Source organism: Candoia aspera, chromosome 3 (assembly GCF_035149785.1).
Source record: "Candoia aspera isolate rCanAsp1 chromosome 3, rCanAsp1.hap2, whole genome shotgun sequence".
NCBI lineage: Eukaryota > Metazoa > Chordata > Lepidosauria > Squamata > Boidae > Candoia > Candoia aspera.
Window position 1 is genome coordinate 85,785,141 of NC_086155.1, and position 27,888 is coordinate 85,813,028.

The 27,888-nt window shown below is 37.2% G+C and overlaps 1 protein-coding gene across 1 annotated transcript in view; it reads left to right on the forward strand.

Moving 5' to 3' along the window:
• Nucleotides 1-27,888, forward strand: part of DPYD (dihydropyrimidine dehydrogenase) — a 643,333-nt gene that overhangs the window by 432,364 nt on the left and 183,081 nt on the right. The window contains exon 15 of the mRNA XM_063298272.1: nucleotides 24,332-24,400. Within this exon, the coding sequence (XP_063154342.1) occupies nucleotides 24,332-24,400 (69 nt within the window). The remainder of the gene's footprint in view (nucleotides 1-24,331; nucleotides 24,401-27,888) is intronic.

A 27,888-nucleotide genomic window follows, 5' to 3' on the forward strand; every position in this document is an offset into this window, starting at 1 on the left:
ATGTGTGGACCATAACAAATTGTGGCAAGTTCTTAGTGGTATGGGGATACCAAGTCATCTTGTCTGCCTCCTGAAGACTCTGTATAACGACCAAGTAGCAACAGTAAGAACAGACCACGGAACAACGGACTGGTTTAAGATTGGGAAAGGAGTATGGCAGGGCTGTATACTCTCACCCTACCTATTCAACTTGTACACAGAACACATCATGCGACATGCTGGGCTTGAGGAATCCAAGGCTGGAGTTAAAATCACTGGAAGAAACATTAACAGTCTCAGATATGCAGATGATACCACTTTGATGGCTGAAAGCGAAGAGGAACTGAGGAGCCTTATGATGAAGGTGAAAGAAGAAAGTGCAAAAGCTGGCTGGAACTAAAGCTCAAAAACACCAAGATTATGGCAACCAGCTTGATTGATAACTGGCAGATAGAGGGAGAAAATGTAGAAGCAGTGAAAGACTTTGTATTTCTAGGTGCGAAGATTACTGCAGATGCTGACTGCAGTCAGGAAATCAGAAGACGCTTAATCCCTGGGAGAAGAGCAATGACCAATCTCGATAAAATAGTTAAGAGCAGAGACATCACACTGACAACAAAGGTCCGCATAGTTAAAGCAATGGTGTTCCCCGTAATAACATATGGCTGCGAGAGCTGGACCATAAGGAAGGCTGAGAGAAGGAAGATAGATGCTTTTGAATTGTGGTGTTGGAGGAAAATTCTGAGAGTGCCTTGGACTGCAAGAAGATCCAACCAGTCCATCCTCCAGGAAATAAAGCCAGACTGCTCACTTGAGGGAATGATATTAAAGGCAAAACTGAAATACTTTGGCCACATAATGAGAAGACAGGACACCCTGGAGAAGATGCTGATGCTAGGGAGAGTGGAAGGCAAAAGGAAGAGGGGCCGACCAAGGGCAAGATGGATGGATGATATTCTAGAGGTGACGGACTCGTCCCTGGGGGAGCTGGGGGTGTTGACGACCAACAGGAAGCTCAGGCGTGGGCTGGTCCATGAAGTCACGAAGAGTCGGAAGTGACTAAACCAATAAACAACAAAGGATTGCTGATAACTCTGGCTTACCAGAATTACTAGTAATCCTGGGTTTATGGTTCCCAGGTTGCATTCCTGTATGCCTTGCCTGGTCTTCCCTATTTGGCTCCTCTCCAAGAAGGAATGCCTAAACTAATCATAAACTAATGAGGAAGCAAAACCTTCCAGTTATAACCCGTTGAAGAGCCCTGGTTTGTCACTCACCTAACAAATGAATATCTGAAACCTTAATGTAAACTCTTCCTTTTTCATTTCTAGTTTATTAGGGAACGATAAACCAGGAGTCAGCTTTCAGCATTACAGGAAGATCTGTTTGTTTTGGTTAATTTAGCAGCTTCTGCTGTGCAGAGGATGAAATTAAGACCACTAGCCATGATAAAACAGAAACTAAAATACTTTTCCATAGAAGGTAGCCTCTTCTTGAATTCCATCTTTCTCATTTCTCTTCTTTTCAATCCACCTGAAAAATCATAATAGTTTCATGCTGGGAAGAGCCAAGCACAAACGTTTAGGTAACATGCGCAAGCACATAGCTTGTGACCCATAAACCAGATTTCTGTATAATTCTGGCTTATTGTTATATCCAGTCATGGAGAATGAATAACAAGTCTCATTTGAAAAAAATATAAATCTCTGGGTTTCTTCACATGTCATGCAAAAATTTATTATTCTAATTAATAGGGCAAGAAAATAACTTATACATCCCATGATTTTTTTTTTCATGTTCACCAGAATGTTTGATGCAATCAGCAAACATTAGAGTTTCTGGTACAGCAGGGGTCTGAGTATGCTAGGCTATTTTATTAGACTTCTAGTGAAATAATAGAATTGATAATCAGACCCATAAAATGGATCCAGGTTATCTATGGACTGTCCCCTCTTCTGTTAGCTCTGGACTGAGACTATAACATAGTAACATGGCTAAAATTATACTGATTTCTTTAAGCTAAGTCCAGAGAGCCACAGAGAGTAGAAATGGCAGAACCAGTGGTGCTCTGGAACTTGCTCAATTTAAACCAAATGTATACCTTTTAAGCATTTTAGAAGTAAGTTCATAGTTCTAATTTTTTACCTGCTGTTGCTTAAATTAAATCAAATACTTATGTTATACTTAGTGTTCGTAGTCATCTCAGACACACACACACATTTGGATTCACACATAACAGCTTTTGTAAAGTTAAATACAGTTGGAAAACAAAACATTCTTTTTTAATACTCAAGAAATCAGTGATTATGGACAATGGTAAAACTTTCCCTATTACCCTTACTGCAGTATGAGGCAGGTCGTTTTCACTTACAGTATTTCCTGAAGTAGAAATTGCTTTAGATGTTTATGTTTTATAGCAAAAGGTCATCTTACGGTTTTATACTTAAAACTATTAACTTTTCAAGTATTTCCGTGTGTCTCAGGTCTTGTCATGGAATGCCTTTTGTTTAATGACAGAAGTATTAAATAAAGCCAGCCTGCTCATATTTTTTACGTCTCAACAAATCTGTCTGTAGTGTGTAAGTACATTAAGGACAGAAGCAGTGGCCTGAGAATCTAGTAGCAGATTGGGGGACAATATTGCATCACAGTTACACTGCTGTAACCAGGAGCAATTGGTGAAGCTTTGGAACTGGCATTAAGGCGTTTTTTCACTCCTCCAGTTTTGAGGCCCATCTGCACAATTCCATTTTTCAAGCAGAATTTAAATAACATAAATGAGCGTGTTACAACTTGCCAGATGCCAAACCACTGAGCCCAAGTGGTTGTTTATTGAACAAAGAAGGCATGCTTCTCCAAAACATATCTGTCCCTGTTTTTCTTTACAGATGAATCTCATGGACTAGGCACAAGGGAAGTCAAAACAGTAATTCAGTGGCTAGTCCTCCCTACAAATTGAACAAGGTGTAAGGAAAATAAGGCGTTATTTATGAAGTTGTGGGTATTATATTCCTCTGAGATTAAGTCACCTTGATTATATATTGTGAGCTTTTTTTGTTTTATTAACATTTAGATTTCAATTCTTGATGATTTTATTCACATAGTTTCTTGATCCAAGATTTACTCATTGAAAAAGGAAGGAAAGGACTATAGTCCATTGAGCCTCTCCTGGTAGGACTGGATAAAACTCTACCTCAAACTTCTAAAAGCAGCTACCAGTCAGTATAGACAGTATAGACAATACTGGCAAGATGAATGAATGGTCGGACTGCATATGTCCCTATTTTAGAATATGAGACTGTTTTCCTCCCAGTGTGTTGTATATGGTGTTTGTTATGAAATGTGATACTAAGTAACAAAGCACACCTTCAAGGATAAAGAACAGGTGTGTTGTGGCAATGTAGACACTACATGAGCAAATAATAATTACATATTACACGCCAGCATTTTTGGGTGCATGCTCGTGGTTTAGGCAGGGTGCACCTGCATGCTTGTTTGATCCTGATAAGCTGGGATTCAGAACAATTCCACCTTATTGTGGCATAAGGTAGCCTATTGGGACTGAAGCCATCCCTAACTACAAAAAGCATACACAATTATATTCACTCAGATCTTGTTTTCTGTAGCTTTATTCTCTACTGTTTTTTACAGTCTCATGTAAACCTTCCCAAAAGTGCTGCTCCTCCCATTTGCCCATTTTGGCTACGAGTTGCAGGATCCTATTAATCTAGTAACTATCCATTTTAATTTTAAAATCACAGCACCAGCTTCTTAGGACAAAAACCAAAGCTGCTATAGTTTGTAGCTTATGATGTACTTTAAAACACATCTGTGATGGACTAATGTGTTAACTATATGACAATAGATAACATTCAGGCTGCCAGTGCTCATGAGATAATGGCATATGGGATACCCTGAAATAATAGAGACAGGGCTTAGAAGTTGAGATAAACAAAGAAAGACATCTATTTGGCATATGGAGGACCCTGGATGCTGATAGGCTGTAGTTATGTTATGACATAAAATAGCCACCAAGTGCAAATGAGGTGGGGAAATCTATCCAAGTGGTGGTTGTTCATTTTCTATGAAGGAAGAGAAGTGTGTTCTGACTCCCTGGGATGTTTTTGATCACAATTCCTTCATAGTGCAGTAGATCTCAGAGAGTAGGCAGTGGGGCGGGAGGATTGATAAGAGGCCTATCTTCCTCATGATTCTGTTGAAATGCTTTCTAGCTGACCTCGAGGCACCAGAAAGGTATGCCAGAATCCTTTGCAGTATCTTCATTATTGAGCCCTCTTTTGCCTTTACAACAGCTGGAGTTATCCTCAGGGTGAGAAGACAGATAGGTAAATTCCTCTGGCTTTACTTCCCCTCCCATGAAACATGGAGGAAAGCTGCACCAATCGTTCTCCTTTACTGGGGCTGGGATGGAGGCAAGTTTTGATAGATGACGAGATCAGCGGGACAGGACTTATTTTGATTTTTCACAAGTGTTAGTTTGGGAGCCCAGATATCAGCTTATAATTGGGCTCCTGTTAGCCAACTATTTTAACACCATTCCTGAATAGTACTATTATGGTATTTTTCTGAAATATGTCTAATCCAGAAAAATACCATAATAGTACTATTATGTAGTTATACAAAGCAGCACTAGTGTGGAATGAGGTGCCACCCAATTCCACATATTGCTGCCTTGAAAGGCACCTTCTGTGATTCTAAAAAGAGACACAGGTAATGCTGGGGATGGGGGACAGGGGAGACATTTCGGGTGTCTTCTAAGTTTTTTTTTTTTTTTTAAATCACTGTATTCTGTGGTCCAAGTGACTTTGAAGCTTGTTGAATTGGAATTAATTGGCATTCATGGAAAAGGGAAGCATGTTTATTATTGGCTTTATTTATTCAGGCCACCCTCCTTTCCCTAGTCACTATTATGGATAACACCCAACCAGGGCTTCAGAAAGTGCTGGTCAGGCATTATGCAGACAGATGCCTCCGCAGAACTAAGGTGTTTGGTCTCTCCAACAGCCCAAAGCAAAACAGCCATGGACAGCCATGCTCAGTGACCAGAGGAGAGGGGCTACTGTATGTCCACAGCAGCCTCAATTGTCCAACAGAATCCAGGCAGATCCCAGCCCTGACCGTACTAGCCACAGTATCATCAGGGAGCATCATAGAATGCTTGCATGGCAAACTGAGGGTCAGGAGAAGAGGGAAAGCAGAACTTTAAAACTGGAACAACTCGATATATCAATTTAGGCTGTCTCAGCAGCAGGCTGGGAATGAGTCCAAGATTATTCAAAAATGGTTACTGAGGGGTGTTCGAGCTGCAGTTAGCAGGAGATGAGGATGAGCCCTCACTGGGGTAGTTCAGCTAAAGTGTATGGAATGCGGACATAAAGTAGGTGAACAAACAGAGAAATAGTACCAGTAGGTAGTGTTGATGAAAATGAGTTCTGTCTGAGTTCTGTGGCAAGTATTGCTTGAATTTAGCTTGCTCCCTAGCTGCTAATTATTGAATGTAAGATCCTGTTTATTTCATCATGGACACCACTTCTGTATATAATTTATTCCAGTCTTCCCCAGCCTGACTCTTTTCAGATGCATTAGATTGTAAATTTTCAGAATTTTCAGTAAGCATGGCCTTTGGATATCGCCAGATTGGGCCAAGCCAGTTTACTATACGTAGGGCAGTTGTGTGTGTGTGTGTGTGTGTTTTCCATTCCTAAAGTCAGTTTACTTATTTATGACAGTAGATAACAATGCCTACTCTCTGATGCAGTACAGTTCTTCATGTTCATGGACTGACAGATACTACCAAGGCTTTCCTCAGGTTAATCCATGGAGGGCAAGAGAAGAAGAATGTCCAGCTTTAGCACCAAAGCTTCACTGGAAATGGGTGTGAATTGAATAAAAAAGGGGAATTCCCCAGCTCTGTGTTGGCCTTGGGCAGCACTCCAAGAGACTTGTTAGTTTCCTTATTGTTTTTCTCCCATGTAAATCAAGTTCCTTAGGAGGAACGACTGTGCTCAGAGGTGCTGATACATAGACCTGATATATTCTGAGTTGTATCTTTACACTACAGGAGTTCCTGATGTTGAACTTAGTTTAAGCACAACCTTTGGTGATGGCAGTAGGGGGTATCAGTGTTGAGTTCTAAAGCCCTGATGTTTTGGCCTATCAGTTTGGGCCAAAAGAAGAAGAAGAAAAAAAATGGTATTCTAACAAGTAGAGAAATGCTGGGAATATAAACCTCCTGTGCAAATATGGTTACATTGGTCTATTCCATTTGTTGCCTCAAAGTGAGAAAATAACTGCCCGTTGTCCTGCCTCAGGAGAAAATGAAGTTAAAGAATACTGTAGTTGTTATTTCCCACCTGATACAAAAGGACTTGAATTTAGGCAACTTCTTGGATTTTGAAATGTGGTTTAAAAATCCACAGATGTTTGAACAAACAGACTAGGGCTAAATTTATCTGTTGAGGGATTTGTGGAAACACTTGTAAAAATGCTGCACTGCCCATTTGTCTCTGATATTTATACCCTTTGCTCCCTTCAGAGACAATACCATTTCCCATGCCATTAATTTTGTTTCAGTCTCCTGGTGAAAGATTAGAGGATGGTAAAGTGTTAGGAGCAAGCAATGTAGTGCTACACTGAACACATGCCTGGGATTCTCCAGATTTACCTAGAAACTTTCTGGGCTGCTTACAAATCTATAACAGTACTGGAAATGGGATGATTTATAGAAATCAGAAGTTTAAATGGTAAAAGTTTTTTGGGTTTGTTTGTCTGTTTGTGTGTTTAACAGGATTTTGGTCTGTCTTTTTTTAACATTAAAATGCTGGAAAACTCTGTGGTCTAGGGGTAAAACCCAAGGGATTGTTTTTCCCTTTCCCTATCTTGTTTTTCAACTCATGGTGTTAAGAATCAATGAGATGTCAGCACCCTGTTGTTAAGGTTTTGCTGCAGGTTATAGTTTATGTGTTTGAAATTTGTAAAACTAGATATAAGCACTTTCCATTAGCTTTTTTTATTGTCCCTTGGCCTCTTCTGCTCCCATGATACCAAGACAATATCTTTAAAAAGTAAGCTGTTGCTCCTGCTAAAATTGGAAAACAGGGTATCGGGCTGGCAATTATTAGCAGGAAGCCATTTGAATTTCTTATAGTTTATTGGGTGATGATGGTTAACTGCAAATGGTTTCAAAGTTACCATCCACGATGTTATCATTTTTTTTTTCCTTTTGGCCTCTTACAATATCTTTTTCTCTTTCATTTTTTTATCTAGCAGTATTTGGACACAAAAGGACATTCATCTGAAATAGCAAAAGGAAGTGCAAGTTTGAGTATAAACTCTTGAGTTGTCAAACCATCATTTAGCAAACCAAGCACAAATTTCCAGAATTTATGTTTCCATCTTCCTTCCTTTGCTTCTTGCCTTGGCTAATGCATTGATTTTGGTTTGTTTAAAGGAATTGCTAGCGGTGACTGGAGGGATACAGTTTGTGATGTAAAAATGAACCTCAATTGAGTCTGTTTCACTTGTGCTTGAACTCAGTAATAAGTCCATTCTGTCAAATACGAATTTTTTTACAGAAAACTTCTGTTTCTTTGGCGCTGCGGGTTAAACCGCTGAGCTGCCGATCGGAAGGTCGGCGGTTCGAAACCGCGCGGCGGGGTGAGCTCCCGTTGCTAGTCCCAGCTCCTGCTCACCTAGCAGTTCGAAAACATGCAAATGTGAGTAGATCAATAGGCACCGCTTCAGCGGGAAGGTAACGGCGTTCCATGTCGTCATGCTGGCCACATGACCCGGAAGTGTCTACGGACAACGCCGGCTCTAAGGCTTAGAAACGGAGATGAGCACCGCCCCCTAGAGTCGGACACGACTGGACTTTACGTCAAGGGAAACCTTTACCTTTACTATGCATCTTTCCATAATATACAGACTTATGTACAGTTTTCCATGAAATGAATGTGCGTGTGTGTGCACACAAACATACACACACACACCCTTTGGGTGTATATAAATATGTGTGTACATACATCTCCCCTTTGTGGGGAAATGGGTGGTGGCTAAATTTAATAATAATAATAAAAATAAATACATATACACATACATACATACAGTGGTGTTTAAAGTTTGTGAACCCTTTTGAATCTTCAATATTTCTGCATAACTACAACCTAAAACACAATCTGTTCTCCAGACAAGTCCTAAAGGTATATAAAGAGAACCTAATTAAACAAATGAATAAAAACCATTATACTTGTTCATTTATTTATTGAGGAAAATGATCCAAAGCTACATACTTTTGTGTGGCAAAAGTATGTGAACCTCTAGGATTCTCAGTTCATTTGAAGGGGAAATTACAGTCAGGTATTTCAATCAATAGGATGATAATCAGGTGGGAGGTCCTGCCTTATTTAAAGAACAGAATTCTGGGTATTCACTTCAGTATCATCCTACACTTTTTATGTAATACATTAAGATTAGGTTCAGTGTTAGGGCTGTGCAATGTTTCATGCTGAAAGGCTCTGGAGTTCATACATATTATGCCTGTCTGTCATGCTCCCAGATCAAAAGTTCCAAGAACAACTGATCCAACTTGCATGCATGAATGGAGTCAACCTGGGTTGAGACTTGTGAGTCAGTAGAAATGGGAGGAGGAGACAAGCCAGGAGCGTGAAAGCATCTTGTTTGGACTATCTCTGGCAGCCAAGGTCAACCGGCAGAGACATCTGCACAGAACTGAATGGACTGGCATGAAAAGGTGGGCTGCATACCGAAGAAGGGGGAGGCGTTGGAAGTCATTGGACTGTTTAACTTGAGGAAAGCACGGGAACTCCTATTTGCAACTTTTTCTCTGTACTGCACATTTCAATATCATTAAAGAGATTACTACTTAGCATGTATGAATGGGATTTAATGGTAAATTGAGCGGCAGTCATTACAGTCTCTGCAACTCCGTAAGCCAAACACATCTTTTCCTAGGATCATCCGGCAGCTGCAGAGGACAGTCACATAATCCCAGGAAAAGACTCAGTTGCTTTAAGGAGTTGTTATGTTTGCATCCCTGCATGCTCTGAAGTATCTTACTGCCTTTATATCTGAATCACTGCACAGTCCTTATTTATGAAAGTGTGTATTAATCTATAGTGTATTTTAATATGTGTGAATAGGAACAATTATGTGTAAGAACAGTGTTGCCTTCTTTATTTGTATCCCGTAATATGTAGGCACTTCCTGCCTATCCAGAACAACATAGTGAGATGGACCAGATCTGATATGTCAGTTTCAGTGTATATGTATTTTTTAAAATGAAGGGCATTCACTGTAGAACCCATGATAAATCTAAAGTTGGAAACTAGTGTAAAAGTAGCATTCAGTGGTCACAAATGGGACATTATGCACCAATCATCTTGATTCCTAAATGTATTATCAGAGAGTCTAATTACCCATTTTTCTTTCTCTTGCTTTTGCACAAAGAGGAAGGAAAAAACCTTAAGGCAGGTGTCTGTTTTTTTGTGGCTGTTGATCCAGTTGGTCAGGTTACATTTTAATCCACTGTTGGGTCCTTTCATTCCAATGAAAGCAGATAAGATTTTATATTTTTAATAAAATAAAGCAACTAATTTAAACTATATGCATAATGTACAGTAGTTGCTTTCAGGGTTTTTTTTTCCATTGAACTATTAATATTGATCGGGGAGGCAGCTCTACCTAATCTTATTCAGCAAAATTACAGTTGGTATCCTTTAGTTTCTTCTAGTTTGGCATACCTGAGACACATAGCACAAGAAGAACGACAGTACTGTGGGATTATTAGCTTCCTCATTTCTTGCACTTAAGTGAAACATCTCTGTTTACCCTTTGTTGTTTGCCTTTTCTCATCCCACTGTAAACAAGAGCCAATGTGCTTGTATTCAGAGCTGTTGCTTTTTGGGGTTATTTGCCTGCTGGACGGATATTTGCTTTATTAAAAACAAACAGTGGTGATAAAGATCTGTTACCTCTCAATCTGGACAAGCAGTAGAAAGTGCTACAAAATGACTAAGTCATTCTTCTCCTCCCTCCCCAAATTGTAATATTATGATTCCAGACTGAACAAAGAACAATAGTTGCTTCAGTATATGCCCCAAATGATTACAAAACAAATTCTATGAAAAAAAATGTCCAATCACTCCTTGAAATTGCAGGAAGAGATTTTTTGGAGAGATGCAAAGTTTTTTCCCCCTTAATTTTAGATAAATCTGGATCATCCAGAAGAAATTCTGGCAGCTTAAAAGACATTCTAGACCATATATCGTAACTTTCTCCTTAAGATGAATGGAAATAAAAATACCCTTCAGAAAAGGAATATACTGTACTAACTATATTTAACTCCTGATGGCTCTTTATTCACAGTAAGGGGTTCAAACAAAGCATTTATTAGAGGACAGTTTATTTTTATTTATTTATTTTATTTATCAAATTTGTCACTGCCCATCTCCTCCCACCAAAGGGACTCTGGGTGGTTTACAACAAAGTAATCAATAAAACAATAAACATACTATAAATTACAATATAAAAAAATAAATATAGGGAAAAATAAAGTCCAGATGGCAATGATCTAATTCAGTCCTTGGGTGAGACAAGCACTTTAGGGCACTAGCCATCCCCAGGCATGACTATTCCCCTCCCTGCCCCAAGCCAGGTGGCAGAGCCAGGTCTTCAGTTTCCTCCGGAAGGCCAGGGGCGATGGAGCTAATCTCACCTCCAGGGCAAGATGTTTCAAAGGGTGGGAGCTACTGCAGAGAAGGCCCACCTCCTGGACCCGGCCAGACAGAATTCTGTTACCAACAGGGTCTGCAACATGCCCTCTCTGCATGATCAGGTGGGATGAGTTGATGTAACAGAGAAGAAGTGGTCCCTCAGGTAGCCTGGCCCCATACCATGTAGGGCTTTAAAGGTGATAACCAACACCTTGAATTGGACCTGGAAGCAAACTTGTACCGAGTGCAGCTCATGTAGTAGAGGTGTTATACATGCCCTTCTAGGGGCGCCAAAAACAGCTCGTGTGGTTGCATTCTGGACTGGCTGTAGCTTCCAGATACTCTTCAAGGGTAGCCCCATGTCGAGTGCATTGCAATAGTCTATATCGGAGATAACAAGGGCATGAGTGACCATTCAAAGGGCTTCCCGATCCAGGAAAGGGCGTAACTGGTACACAACACGAAGCTGTGCAAAGGCCCTCCTGGCCACGGCTGCCACCTGCTCTTCAAGCAGGAGCCATGAATCCAGGACCCCCAGGTTACACACCGGGTCTGTCTGGGGCAGTGCAACCCCATTCAGAATCAAAGATGACAATGTCCTGGGTACGGAAGAGCCATTAACCAACAGCCACTCCATCTTACCAGAGTTCGGCTGAAGCCTGTTGTTCCCCATCCAGATCCCTACAGCCCCCAGACACCAAGAAAGGGTGGTCACAGCATCATTTACCTCACCCAGGATGGAGATGTACAGTTGAGTATCATCAGCGGATTGATGATACTTCATTCCATGGTGACTAATGATCTTACCCAGCAGTTTCATGTAGATGTTAAAAAGGAGCAGAGAGAGAACCAAACTCTGCGGCACACCACAAAGGAGGGGTCGAGGGTGGGATCTCTCGCTCCCTATCACCACCGATTGGGACCAGCCCTGCAGGAAGGTGGTGAACCAGCATAAAACCACGCCACCCACCCCCAACTCCCTCAGCCGTCCCAAAAGGATACCATGGTTGATGGTATCAAAAGGCACTGAGAGGTCAAGAAGGTCAAAGATGGATGCATTGCCACCATCCCGCTCCCGCCAGAGATCATCCATATGTGCAACCAATGCCGTTTCTGTCCCATATCCGCGCCTGAAACCTGGCTGAAAGGGGTCTACATAATCTGTTTCCTCCAGAACCCTCTGGAGCTGCAACACCACCACTTTCTTAACCACTTTCCCCAAAAAGGGGAGGTGAGAAACTGGATGAAAATTATCCAGTACGGTAAGGTCCAGTGATGGGTTCTTGAGGAAGGGGTTTACCAGTGCCTCTTTAAAGGCAGTTGGAAACTCTCTCTCCCTCAAGGATGTATAAACCATCGCTTGGACCCAACCACATGTCACCTCCCAGGCCACTTTCACCAGCCAGGAGGGACATGGGTCTAGATGACAAGTGGTGGCATTTACTGTCTTTAGCACGAGGACATCCAAACAAACCAACATACTGAAAAATGAACTAAAGCAATTAGAACTAAAAAATAAAAAAACTTAAGCAGAATCCTCTTTCAGACATAACAAAAAATGAAAACCATTTGTAGACAATGGGATTTAATGAAAGTAAATGATGCTTAGAAGATTAATTTTGCTAAAAAGAAATATTTTGGAAAAGGTAAATAAATCAGATAAAACTGTTGGCTGATCACTTACAAAAGGATCAAGACAAAAGAGCTGGATTTTATTTATTTATTTATTACTCAAATTTAGCCACCCCCCATCTCAAGAGATATTAAATTTGGAACATATTAAAGAGTGACTAGCCACAATATAGCTTACAAAATTTACAGAACAAAATAAATGTATCTCAGTAAATTACTGCAGAGGAACAAAAGAAACAGTACAAAAAATAAAATTGAATACAACTCCAGGGCCAGATTTTGTCCAGTATATATAAGACTTTCCATGAAATTTGGATTGAACCATTAATTCAGATAACGAATAAGATTCAACAACATCAAGCACTTCCTTCCTTTTGGAAATACACTTTAAATTCTCTGGTTCATAAAGAAAGTAACAACCCAATCCATCCAAAGTCATATAGTCCTATTTCATTATTTAATTTAGACTACAAGCTTCCCATGGCAATACTTGCAAAAAGACTAAATGGACTGTTAACTGAATTGATACATCCTGATCAGACTGTATTTATCCTAAAGAGATATGTAGTGGTTAATATTAGATATACTTTGAATGCTATTGACAATATAAACTGGAAAAGGAAGAAGGAAGCCATGGTTTTCCTATATGAGAATGCTTTTGATAATTTGGAATGGCCCTTCACGAACTGTGGCATGAAGAGTTGGCCAGGATAATAGTAAATGGACTCTTATCATAATAATGTGCTATAGACAAACTTGTTTCCTCTCTTTTGCTTTATTTGAACCACTGGCAAAGAAGATATGACAAGCAAATTGAATTTCAAAATCCAATCAAGAATATAAATTAAAATTATATGCAGATGATACAGGCATCCACCCAAAGAACACTTTAGAAACGGTAATGGAATATATATTGTTGTACACTGCATTATTGGATATCAGATTAATAGGAACAAGGCTCAGATAATGGCATGGAACTTACTTGAAGGAGAAGAACATTACTTACAACAAATAACAGGTTTTAACATTACTTTCAAAAAGCTTAGGCATTTGGGAACTTATTTAACAAAAAATAATAAAGATTTATTCCAGAGTAATAATTAATAATTATTTCCAGACTTGAAAAAGTATAATGCTAGATATTTTAAAATGGAGAAAGTTGAAACTATCCTAATTTGGAAGATTTGTACTGATAAAATGAACATTTTACGAAGGCTTATATTTTTGTTTCAAATGATTCCAATGAGAGTTGAAGACAAAACATTAAATAACTGACAGGAACAATCAACTAATTCTATAAGATCTAATAAAAGATCTAGGATAAAGCTCAAAATCTTGCACTAGTTGAAAGATCGAGGCATACCTACAGTACCAAATTTTAAACTCTACTACCATGTCAGTTGCTTGGCTTGGGTAATGATTGGATTACAGCACTTTATGGTTGGATTGCTTTAGGATTGCCTCTTTGGAAGCAGCAGAACTTCCAGATGGGTTGCACAAATATATTTGGCCTGATACAAATAGAAAAATACAACCTATAAAGGATTATTCAATAAGAAATAGCATTCTAAAAGTATGGGATAAAAATAAGAAAATAATTAGTCCAGATTGTTTACTTCTTCCTTCAATATAAAAATCTCTATGGAGGAGAACATACAAGGAAATTTGACCGGTGGAGGGTTAATAATTCATACAGTTTGCAAGTCTTAATTATTAAAAAAAACAAGGATGACATCCTTTGAAATTCTCTCTTCAGAACGTTCTCAATCATCTCCCTACAATATCTATAAATAAGCACTCCTAAAGGAATGACAAAAACAAGTTGGAACCCTTAGAAATTTGACTGAATTTGAAACTTACCATGCAAAATTTTTATCATTTATATATCTGTAAGTTGCTGGTGAAGTATGATTTCAGAAAGTGAACAAGTTTAGGATTATATGATCAAATGGATGCAGAATTTGAACAAAATAATCAATATGCAGCAATGGGAACATCAATAGAAGAAAAATAATTTACAGTTAATATTACACTTAGAGAAGACTTGTAGAAGATGTTCTACCAATGGTATATACCTTCAGTACTGGTTGCCAAAATTGACAATTCAATTTCTAAAAATTTTGGGCAATACAATAATCAGGTTAAATCATTCCTTTTACATTTGTTGGCAATGTTGTAAGGTCCAACAATTCTGCAAAATAATTTATAATAGAATGAAACAGATTTTAAAAGTGGATTTTTCATTTTAGACTTATCTTTTTACTAAACATTAGTAAACTTTATATTCCTAAAATACACTCAACTAGTATGGCAACAGCATCTAGGATAGTTTATACAGTACTTCTTATTGAAAAGCACGAATAATCCTTTCTGCAGATGAATGGCAAATTAAGTTATGGAAGTATGCATTAATATCAAAACTAATTTCATATTTAAAAAAACTCAAGTAGAAATCATTTTTGGATTCTAATCTTACAAGTGCATTTGTACCACATCCAAAGTCTGGATTTCCTCTAATATAATGTTACATTTGTTTGGCCTCAACCCTTCAGGTTTTTAAAAAGGCACTTAAGACATGACTCTTCCCTTGGGCACTTGGGTCAGGATGAGTAGAGTTCCCAATTGGTGAGATAGATTATATTTTAGTCTTGATTGCCATTTAATTTTTTTAGCTTGCTTTAGTGGTATGTGTTATTTTCTTTTGTATTTTTGTTTAATTATTTTGTACCCTTCCCAGAGATACATTGTTTGAGTTGGGAAGCCATATCAGTGTAATAATGTAAATAATGTAATTATTTAGTAAATAATTACATTATTTACATATTATATTACATTACATTATTTACAAGTAAATAATGACATTTAAGTTCTTCTTTTCTCTTTTCCTTTTTTCTGATTAGCTGAATTCATTAATTTTTTTTAAGACCAGATAGAACTTAATGTAATTTTTTTCTTGGTTTCTAATTTATAAATTCAATTATACTGGCTTTAGTTGTCAATTACTGTACAGTAATCTGAATCTAATATTGATTTATTTTAATACTGATTCCAGTTTTCAAACTGATGCAAAATATTCTAATATGTAAATTTATATCAATGTCAGTGTGATTTTTTTGTCATTTTAAGTTCTTGTAAACATTTTTATTTACAACTTGCTTTTTCTATTTTTTTCTTGCTTCTTTCTCAGGTTACTTTGTAATTTTTTTTAAAAAAAATCCCAACAAGAAGATACCTGTGCACAAAGACATGAGTAATTGCTCACAAAGGGTATCTGCCAATCATTTTATCATCCAATTATTAAAGATTTACTCGTGTACAGGTTCCCTTTTGAAATGTTAAGTTTTAATGCAAGTTATAAAGAAAATAAGGCTAGCAAGAGTTAAACTACTTATTGTCCCTGCTGTAGAAAGGGTTAAATTGTGTGCTGGCCTTGCTCTGAATTTGTTATTGTCCTATCTGAAAGTGAAGAGGATTATAAGTCAGTAATGTCAAGATATCCTACATTACTTGTCTTTATCACTATGCAGAATCTTTTTTAGTAAGGCAGCATTGAAAGAATAGATTTATGGACTGAAAGTACATTGTTTCATATGTCCATATCCATCTAGATTGACAGTTTCTACAGACTTGAATTTCCCAGGGGAACACAGTGTTACTGGTGTCAGTGGATGGCATCATTTACTTCAATACTCCATTATTAAATTGATAACAAGATAATTCCTCTGCTTCTCACAGGCATGACAGGGTTTACAACTGTTAACTCTCTTATTGCATGGGATTTGATGCTGCAAGAGCGTTTTAATAAGAAGCTTATTTTTATTTCAATCCAGTGACAAATCAAAATTTCAAGAAAAAAAATCATAATACATTTTTAAAGGTCTGTAGGACAATAATATTGGGAAAGGGAAGTTCCAGTATCTCTGTGTTTTTTTTTATTTAAAAGAATCTGTTGATTGAATTTAAATATTTATGATTTTTAAGCAAAATAGCATTTGTATGCCTATAATAAGCACCCCCAAAGTAACTTATAATTTATAAACTTTTCCACATATACAAGTGTAAAAGAAGCTCACATCTATTTTCTAAACGATGATTATCAAAGAAAGTAAACAATACAGAACCTGTCACCTAAAACCAATATCTGCCAGTAAAGAATCTTGTGTGCTTTACAGTTAAAAAATTCTTTTTTCAGATCATATAGAAGCACCGGCATAAATAAGGTTAAACTTGGGATAATTCACCTATACTGACTGTTAATGTGTTAAGTTTTTCTTTGCAAATATAATGGGCCATAAAATTAAGAAGATAAGATTTCCTGTTCCCACTTTGCCCAGCCCTGGCCCCTGCCCATCAACAAATGGTAGGTTACCTTGCTGGCCACACTTCTCACTTCATGGCATTGCTAATTGATGCTAGTCAGCTGAGAATAATAACACTTCCATGGTTTCTGTCATTAAGACCAGGTTATAGAAGGTGGAGAGGGACGCAGACCTGACCTACCACTGACCAGCTGGATGCTAAAGATTGCACCAACACAGCTCAGAGGGCCATGTGGAGAGGTAGCAGTCACCTATTGGAATTCTGTCAGTCTCTCTAGGAAACGAATTAATCCAGGAGCTGGCTGCAAGTGTTCCTGGTGTTGGGCTACAAAGATGGAACAGGGAACTTGGTGTATCATCCACCCCATTGCCCAAAATTCTCTTTGCCTGAGCTGATGGAAGTAGCTTCTCACATAATTTGGGAAAATACCAGGATAGTTGCTTTGTGAGACTTCAGTGTCCATGTTGAGGCTGTCCATCAGGTCTAGCTCAGGACTTTACTGCAGGAATGACAAACATGGGCCTGTGTCAGAACAACGTAGTCCCATCATATATTCCATGGCATACTCTATTCTCAGTCTGGTGTTTAATATATGATGGACTGAAAGTGAGCTGGTAAGGGATAGAGCCAATTCATTTGTCTGGGATGGATCACTTCCTGGAGAGCTTGGAACTAGCTGTCATTGACCTCCCCTTTGAGAATAAAGAGGCCATTGATACAGTCTGCCCAAGGAGATTTTGTTTGTTTCTTTATTACTATAAGTTTTATGCCATTTCAGCTTCATGAAAATATCAACCATAGAACAGAACTCAAAATAATAATACAATGTAATTAGTAAACTATAATCAAGTATAAATCCATTACCTCTCTATTCCTAAGACAAACACTCTAACAAGAATAATATCGCCCTTCTCTGGGGCTCTTTGAAACAATCACATCTTCACCAACTTTGACAACATTATGAGAGAAGGGACAATCTTGCCTCTGCAGAAAGGAAAACGCTGTGGAATATTTTCCAGGCAATATGACTAATAAATCTGTTGAGGCTCTGACCTCATTGTGAAATGGTAAAATTAAAGAGCCATTGAAACACTCATTCCTGAGCATCTTCTCTGGCTGTGGGGAATCTGGAATGCCTCTTGGCTTACTAAGGAACTGAAGGTAATGAAATGAACCCACAGACTGTTACAGCACAGTTAATGTAATTCTCACCATGAATGTAGCGATGGCAATTCCAGCAGTCCTGGTTGCCATCATGAAATGAGGACCATGCAAGTTGTTAAATGAGGACCTCACATGATTATGACTTCTGACTTCTTGCCAGCTTCCCCACCCTTTGCTTGTGGGAAGCTGGTAGGGAACATTGGAAATCACAATCATGTGACTGCAGGGATGCTGCGGTGGCCGGAATTGTGCAGAGCCATCATAAGTCCTTGTTTAATGCCATCATAACTTTTAACAGTCACTGAACAAATGGTCATAAACCAAGGACTACCTGTACTGCCTTGCAAGTTAGTTTCTAGATTAGAGATCCTAGTTTGCACAGAACAGTGTGAGCCTATTTGAGATGAAACTGGGCTTACGTTGTACTTGTATACTCACCAAAATGTTCCCAAACTGACTGGTATTTTCTTTATCATTAGCAGGGAATACTACATATGACACAGGTACAACTAAGGTTGTTAACCTTGCCTAGACCTTTTCTATCTTATGAAAAGGTAAAGTGGCCACAGAAAGAGAAAGCATATTTGAAGACGTAAGTGGACATAAAGAAAGATGATGTGAAAGCTGCTTGGAACAGAATGTCATAATCAGTATGTGGAATTAAGCTACTAGGAAGTATAAAAAAGAATGCTTGCTGGAAAATGAAAGAGTTGGAGGATGAAGGGAATCATGCATATAAAAGAATGAGTGCTACAAAAAATGAGGATGAGAAGAAAATGTTCATATAATGTGTATAGAGAGAAAAAGATGGGTACAAAGAATGTAGTCAAAGAGAGTAAGGAACAGTTAAGACTTAAAAAGGCAGAGAAAATGTGGGGTAATTTTGCTGGAAATACAAGGTTGTTTTAGAAGTGGGTGAAAAGAAAGAAATTTCGAAGAATGTGAATGCACATAAAAATAACATGAAATTAGTTTGGGATGGAAATGGAATAAAGGAATGCTGAATATTTTAGAGATTTGTAGGGAAATGACAGTGATGAAAGAATAGAACTGAAATAAATGCTATAAATGTTGTTGCCCAAGGGAAAAATGATAAAAAAGGAAGTTGTAAATGCTATGATAATGTTGAAAAATTATAGAGCTGCAGGTGTAGATGGTATAAGTGGATAAGTGTTATCATATGGATTTGCTTTGCTTATGAAGTAGGCAAGCAACCTTTTAAAAGTCTATGTGAAAACTGCATCTGTTCCCTCAGATAAAGGGAAAGTAGTGAATGTAAAAACTATATAGGGAACAATGTGCCTGGGAAATATGTTTGGCAGTATTTTAACTGAAAGGGTAATGAGAGGTGAAAATGAACAAAATTTGGGAAGTGCAGTGCAGATCTACAGATCAATTTGTTTTCTTCAGCTGATCAATGAGAAATACAAGAATATGAGAAAGTTTATTGTACATTTATTGATTTAGAAATTATAATAAAGTGAATAAGCTTGGATTATGGATGTTTTGCATGCATGTGGAATTGGAGGTTGGTTGCTGAATTCTGTAAGAACAATATATAATAGAAGTAAAGCATGTCTGAGAATAAATGGAATTCATAGCAATGGTTAAACCTTGAATAGGCAATAAGACAGGGATGTGTGATGTCTTGGTATTTATGGATAACTCTATAAGAAATGCTTGTGTGTTTTGTATGAATAAAGCTATATATTTGAGGTGTGTTTATATGTATTTTTGTATGCAGATGATGTCATGTTGTTCGTTGAATACCCAAATATTCTGCAGTAACTGTGTGATGCAATGAGCATTATAGACCTGAAAATTAATCGATCAAAGACCGTGGTAGTAATCCTTGACAGAAAAAATGGAGCAAATAATTGCAAGTCATACATAAGTGGTAAAAAACAAGAGCAAGTGGATGAATTTGCATTTCTGACAGAATGTGGATAGAGAAATGTTAAAATGTGCAAATTCAGGTAGAAATGTCTGTTGTGAGGAATGAACATTTGTCAATAGAGGTGAAAATGAATGTGTATAAGTGTCCTTCTGTCCACTTAGTTATAAGTGGCTTCTCAGGAGAAAAATAAAAGGAAGTTGAATGCAGTGGGAATGGAGTTCTTAAGAAGTATGCATGGTAAAAGAAAAAGAGATTAAGATCAAAACTGAATGGGTACTGAATGAATGTGGACTGAATAGAAAAGTGAGTGGTCAGTACAAAAGAAATATGTTGAGATGGTTTGATCACAGAGAATGAATGAAGATTGAATTGCAAGACAAATATATGACAGAATACTGCACAGGTCAAGATGAAGGAGAGGAGTGGGAAAGTCATGGATGAATGGAGTTGATGAGATATTCAAGATGACAGAAGTGAGAAGTTTAAAGAACAAAAGACAATGAGTCTAAGATATTCCTCTACTTTAAGATATTCCTCTACTTTAATAATTCACTGTTACATTTTCAGAGTAGGGTTTCCTGTCTTAGAATGTAGCCAGATTCTTAAAATACTGATTCTTAATATGTTGGTAATGTGAAGAGATCATGAAGACTGACATATTTAAAAGATAGCTGAAGGACCTTGGGAGATTCAACTACCTTCAGAAAGCACATTAACTTTGACCCAGTATAATTGCAGGGAAGGGAATCTGAAAATGTTTTATGTTGCAATAATTATAATGCAGTCCCTGCAAACCATTTAATCCAACTTGTTTTTACTCAAACGGACTTTTGATATTGACTAATTTGGATCTAAAACTGTTTAAGTGCAATCGTGAGGCATTAAATGGCATAAATACTTCTGAGTATCTCTTTAAAAATAAATGAAAAAGAATGCCTAATAGTACATTTACAGTCAAGCTATGTTAAGATTAAACCACTCCTAATCATACATATGGCAGTAATCCAATTAGTCATTTTTCTTCTTGCATTCCTTCATTTAAAATAAAGGCTTTTGGACAGAATTGTCAATCAATACTATCCCACAGGGAAGGTTTTAAATCAAATCTTTGAAATAATTTTGATAAAACACAGTCTAACCCTCATTCATCTACCCATTATTAAGCTATAAAGACAAGGGCTATTGTTGCTGTCAGATAATAGTTAATAGTACATTTCAGTGAAATCCCAATTTGTTCCAACAAAGACAGTGGAATAGGTGAAAGATATATTAGTTATTGTACCTTTCACAATTTGAGACAAATGCTGGGGTGCAATGGTTGGATACTTGAAGAATTCACTGCAAAAAAGAACTAAGCCCTATAGCATCTGAAGGTTTAGCTTTACTATGGCGTAACTGCATAGTTCTGTGATACAATGAACTGTGTGAGGGAGATTTCTAAAGACATACACATCTGTCAGTTGAGAATAAGCATTTATGCATCATCAAAAACATCCAAGATGAAGGATATATTTAGTGTCTTGCCCTTTTCAACACCTTATGCTCAACTGAATTCAATTTTATCTTAGGAATACACAGCAGGCCTGCAGGATTTATTCCTGTCATGTCTGTCTGTCTTTCTATATGTTGGCAAACGGAATGTGGATAGTCTTGGGGCCTCCACAGAATTCCTGTTAAGAGACAAGAAGCTTTTAGTGTGCTGCTAGGATCTCAGGTTGTTAGTTGGGAGCTACGTGGATGCAGGCCTCCTTCTAAAACAACAACACAAAACAAAATAAGCAGATGAAACTTTTTTAAAGAAGGTTCTGAACAGGGGCTCTTATCCTCTAGTTATTTGCTTGGAATATTCAGAGGAGAGAAGGTTGCAAAACACAATAGGTAGAAGAGAATGTGAGTAGAAGGGGAAAAAATACCAACTGCTGAGAAGAATCCTTGCACTTCAGTCATGTTTCTAAAGTAAGAATGCTATGCCACAATCAACTACATTACTTGCACCAAAGTGGAGTCTCCAAGTAAACCCTTCATTTAGTGAGCAATATAGAATTGAATAAATTTACAGAATTTATGAAATTAGAATAACTTTATAGAAATTTATAGAAATTCTATTAATTATAGAATTTTCAGTTGATTAGAACACAGGACTAGTCAACATGAACTCAACTTTTAAATGTATTCCCTCAAATGTAATATTTCTAAGAAATATAAATTCAAACAATAGATTAACAAATAGTATAGAAATTAAGATACTTACAGGAGAAGCAACTGGGACCCACATTTTACTTTGAAGATTAAATCTAATTCCTTCAGATGCATTAGTCTTTAATCAACGCAGAGAAAATAATTTTCAATAAAGTGAGTATTGTAGTAAACGTTAACCAAAGATAAACACTGAATAATCTTAGTGTATATCTGCAGCTACAGTGTTCACACATGGGCAGTTATACAGTATGTAGGAATGTCCAGAATCAAACCATTTAGAAAACAAATATGCCACATATCCATGCAAGGAATTTTTTTAAGGAAAAAAAGAAACATTTACTTTGATTGTGGTCTTCAGAGAACAGTGTGACATCAGCATTATTTTTTAAAAATAAAGGATGACTCAAGGAAAAAAAAATAAGATGCCTTGGCAAGTCAGTATAATAAATTTATAAATTAAAACAATTTTTTAATGAAAACACCCCAAAATCGAAGGAAATTTTTCACAGCCTGTTTATTTGAACATTCCACTGTATCAAAGCACTGATGCCAGCATGCATACTTTTTTCATCTTATTTCTGGCCAAAATCCTTGTCCAGGTTTTTCTAAGGATGGCATCTCCCTTTTCTGCCACCCAACAGTTTCACTAGTGTAACAGGAGATTTTCAATATAATGCAACATTATTGTCACAAGCTCCACATGTAAAATTATAAATTTGATCAGTCACCCACAAACTTGGTTTGTTACGGTACACTGATAGAAGTTACCCTACAGATAATTTTAGAAGAAATTCACAATATGTGGGCCAGATACTGAAAGTTTTAAAGTCAAGATGAACTTCATGTATTATTAAATTGAGTTGCTGAATGGACAGTTGAATGGCTATCAGTGATAGATCCTCCAACACCCCAGACTTATACCTGAATTGCCTGGCCCTAAGTTTGAATGTAGGTCTTTTTATACAAATGCAACTAGGCTCCATCAGGCATTATGGAAACATGTAAAATAATGGAAGCTGGGGGATGAGTAACCCTATCTTCTCTTTCTTTCTTGTAAAGTATCCAGAGACTCAGTTGATTGGGATCTCTATAAAGATTACAAGTAATTATTGCAAATAAATATTTATTTTTTATTTCTATTTATAGTATTTTTTACTGTATTTTACTTTTTGTATTATTGTGATGGTTTTAATTGATTGTTGTAAACCGCCCAGAGGCCTCCAACGGGAGGAGATGGGCGGGGATGAATTAGATAAATAAAATTAGACAAATAAAATAAAATAAATAAATCATACATGCAAAGTATTTACTATTGGAGGCATATAGTTCATTGTCTAGAGGGAGGGAGCTTTTGCACATAGGCTTTTACATGCAAAACTTCTAGATCATATGGAGATTTCAGTGTGTACAGCTGTGGATACAAAGGATGCCTTTTGGCAAGGTCAAGGGTAGAGTTGTTCACCCCTGGCTTGCACAGAGACTTTCCCTAATACCAGGATATTCTTATTCATTTAAAATCGTCTCCTCCAGAGTTTGAAGACCATCAATTCGATTAGCTCTTCTGTTGTTAATGGTATTTGTTTTCAGCAACTGGTGATTTTCTTGGGAAACTACAGTGCAGTGCTTTTCCATTGTCTTCTGCATTCCTGTTTATTTTTTGTATGGATGTACTATACCATTGCCAATATATGTTTGCTACAGCTGTTCTAGACCACATGCTTCCACTTGTAGTTACTGTTGGTAGAACAGCTGCTTTCTATCAGGGTTAATCTTATTACCTATCAAGTTACCACACTGTCTTTGGATATATTGTTGTCAATATATTTCTCCCATGTTAGGGTTACTACGTTCTGCTAGGACTGCTCATATTTGTTCACAGCTGTTATTTGACAAGCTTATATCACAGCTATCCATTATATCTAATAACTATTACATACATCCACAACCTGGGATGGACCTGATACCCACAAGGTTTCTATGAATGGAATGAAGTTATAATCAGTATGATTGAAAGACATTTAAAAGTTTTCAATCTGTCCATTTCTTTTAATACAGATTTCAAAATACCTGTAGTCAGCTTAAGGGTGTATTGTCCATTCATTACTCAAATATTATCTCTTTCTAGGTTACTGCCTGTTTCTCATGTAACTTCCATGTACTATCTTCAAACTATTTTAGAGATACATGTTAAGAAAGCTTTGATGTAATCCATTTTATACATTTACGTGAGACTAAGATCAATTGAATTTAATAGGACTTGTTCTTCAGTAGACATGCACACCAGAAAAATGCAATTGTAGTTAAACAGTAGAGACAGAAGGTTTTCAAACAGATTTTCCTAACTCTAGTTTATTATCCAGACAACTGAATTCCATACTTATCTTTTCAGATTGTCATTGCCAGCATCATGTGCAGCTATAATAAGAACGATTGGACTGAGCTTTCAAAAATGGCTGAGGTAATAACTTACTAATATGCTTCCTCTTTTCTCCCTCTTTCCTCTTTTCTTTCTTTTCCCTTTACTTTGTAAATTCTGTAAAAGAAGAAATTCAAATGAAAAACGAGGGTTTAAAATGTATCAGTGATTGCTTGTTTGTTCTGTGTTTTCATTAAAATGATAGAAATGTAAATTAAATGAATCTATTCCATAGAAATGGTCCCCTGGACTTTGCATGCTACCTGAAAATTCTGTAGCCTTTGAATTTCTGTGCTTTTTATTTGCATTTTAAGCAACATGCATATTATAACAGATGCCCTGATAAAATTTAATTCTACCTTTGAGAACCTAACTTGATCTTACCTTGCCTTCAGGCGCTCCAGTTTGACAGCAGTGGAAGAAATTTTGAATATAAAACTCTTGAATATTTAAAGTATAAAAGGCTCGTTTAATACTGTACTGGTTCTAATACAGATTTACAATAAGGGAGGAAAAAAACCCATAAAAGTCTCTGTACATAATAGCATTTTGTTGGTTTTTCTATAATTTAAATACCATCTTGCACAAATGAAAGTAACTTGGTCAAACACTTGAAATTTGTAGCCCCCTTTTTAAAAGGCAACCTTTAAAAATGCAGATTTGTTTAGGTTGAAAAATATATACTTAAGATAGTAATATTCTGGCTGATAGAAAGTATTTTTGTGTATTTCAAGTATAAAGGAGACTGCAGTACCCACATAACCAAGATCAAAAAGTACCTGAACATAGTATGTAGATTCAAGTGATAACAGTTTTCATGGGTTATAGTCTAACATCTTGCTTTCATTCATTTTAGAAAGGAGTAATTAAAATGTATGTATAAATCTGTAAGCAAATGTTATCTTTCTTTTGTTTTCTATCGAAAAAGAGCTACACCAAATATAAAGTTGCCAGAGATGTTATTTATACCATTATGCAGCATAACATACATAATTGTTGAGCAATTATGTGCCACTCCATGACTATGGTGGGACAGATGGGAGGAATCAAACTTGCCAATTTCTGAAAAACTAATCTGTTGTGATGATGTTCAGGAGAAAGACATCCAGGAACAGACAGACAGGCAGACAGACAGACAGACAGACAGACAATGTCTCCGTGGCAGAAGGGCACGCGCAACTGTGTAATGAAAATGTGATAATTGCAGATACATGTATGAACAAACACTAGTATTTAGACTCCATATATATTGCAGCTGTACAACTTTCTCTTCTGAAACAAATGGGTAGTATTTGGTCTTTGTACTTTTAGAAGTTGAAACTTGATTTTGCTTTAATATATAATTGTGCTCTGTCTGTCTTGACCTCCTAATCTAACTAGTATCCTAGAAGCAAGAAAACCATCACGGTTTTACAAACTGTCACTATTGCCTCCTATGTTATGGGCCTATAAAAAGAACCTTTTTAAAAATGTTAAACATTTCACTGCCAAATAATTGTGACCTTCCAGGTACGTAAGCTCTAGAGGGTAGGTAGTCTGGTCTCCACAGGAAGCCAGCCTGTGTACACAAAAGGTCAACTTGTCACAGAAGTGGAGAACAAAAATAACAACTGCACATGCTTAGGTTGAGACGTCCAAGAGGACAGGGAAGCCTTTAGGAAAATTATGGATAGCATTTTTCATGATTGGTCTCTTTGGAATTTTTGAACCACCACTACACAGCAGGCAAAAATCATTCCTGTTACTCAGAAGTACAAATTGCAAGTCAAGTTCTAATGTTGTTATTTTTTTTAATCAAGCAAGCATTCTGGCTTAGTCAAAATGAACATGCAAGTGGGGGGTGGAGTTCAGCCAAATTACTTTTATTTTTTTAAACTTGACCCTTAAATCACTTTTGATACCATTGATTTTGCTAAGCCTAGACCTCCTGCAGACAATCCAAAGGTCCATACCCTAGGTTGCTTTAGGTAAGCTAATGTGTTATTTGTTTATTATTTGGTTATTTAGCAGAATTAAAATATTTAATACATATTTTTATGTAGTCATTGTTAATTAGTATACAAATGACATATATTATTAAAACAAAGCAATACAATTATAATAATTAAAACAGTTAATATAAAATCTATATGGTCACTAAGAGTTGACACCAACGATGGCACATAATCTTCAATATAAAAAGTGGGACCGGTAGGAGAACACACGCGCACACACACAGACATATATACACATATACACATACATACATACAGATACATACATTCCTGATATTTGCACAGGGGAATACTAGTGGGTCATCTCCAAACTCCTTGTTCCCTCTCTTCATTTGGCTTGAATTCAGTAATTAAGTCATCATCAGAAAATACACCAAGTACTCAAGAAAAACATAGAGGCACTGCCTGTAAGAAAGATGTAATAGTCTGAAGGAATTCTCTTCTATGGAAGTTGCTGCATCTTCTGTGAGTAGTCTCATTTCAAAGAACCTTTTCTCAATGCTTGTCAAGGATGCATGCACCTACTGTATGTTGACTGTAACAGTTTGACTGGAAAGGACATGACTCCTCTAGTTGTTTAGGTATAGGAACAATATAGGCATAGGAATCTGTCTTATACCTAGTCAAATATTTGTCCCTCTGGCATCAGCTTTCCAAGATTCAGGCACAACTCTGTCACGATGCTTGCTAGTTAATATTTATTTAGTTGCATTGTATTGGAAAATCCCAGGATTGGATCTGGGAGTTCTCTACTCTCCAACTGTAACCTTTGCTGTAAGCACTTAATGCACAATTTAAAGCATTTAAATAGTCAGGGCGAGACTCCCACATAAGATTGGTTAGGAACTTTGGAAGAGAGTTTAACCTTTCCCACAAATACTATGTTTCTGTCCCCCAAAGTTGCTGTTAATAGAAACTTCCCTCTTTATTAATAAGAACATGAATGGGAGAGCTGTGTGGAAGTAAATGATGAAGCCCTTACTGGGCCTAAAGATCTTCTGCAAATGCTGTCCCCCAACAATCTCAAACCAACAGTATAATAAATCAGGGAAGAGAAGCTCCCATTCAAATAGGCAACTTTGGAAGTGCTGGTGGGAGGTCATAGTACTATGAATACCACCACTACCATCAGCAACAACAACAATAATGGATAGTCCCATCGACCCTTGGGGGTCAATACTAACCACTTTGGGGAACCCTGGTTTAAAGCATTTTTTAAAAACATGCTTGATGAACTGAGAGCTTCCAGTGAATGACCTCAGGCTACTTAATTGGGATGAGGAGGGCAGTGTTTGGCATCTGCCCTTCCCCTTCCTCTGCAGATATCAGCCCCTGAGCAGAAGTGCTTTGCAGGCCAGCCTGAACCTATTTTAATGGTCTCTTCACATGGATATAATGGATTTCATTTCAAGTACACATTTCCTGACGTCTGCATCATAATTCTCTAGAAATCTAGACATTTATCTTGCTGACCATTGAATAAAGATCTTCAGGGCAAAACTAATTTAATCATGATAGGTAGAACCTTTATAATTC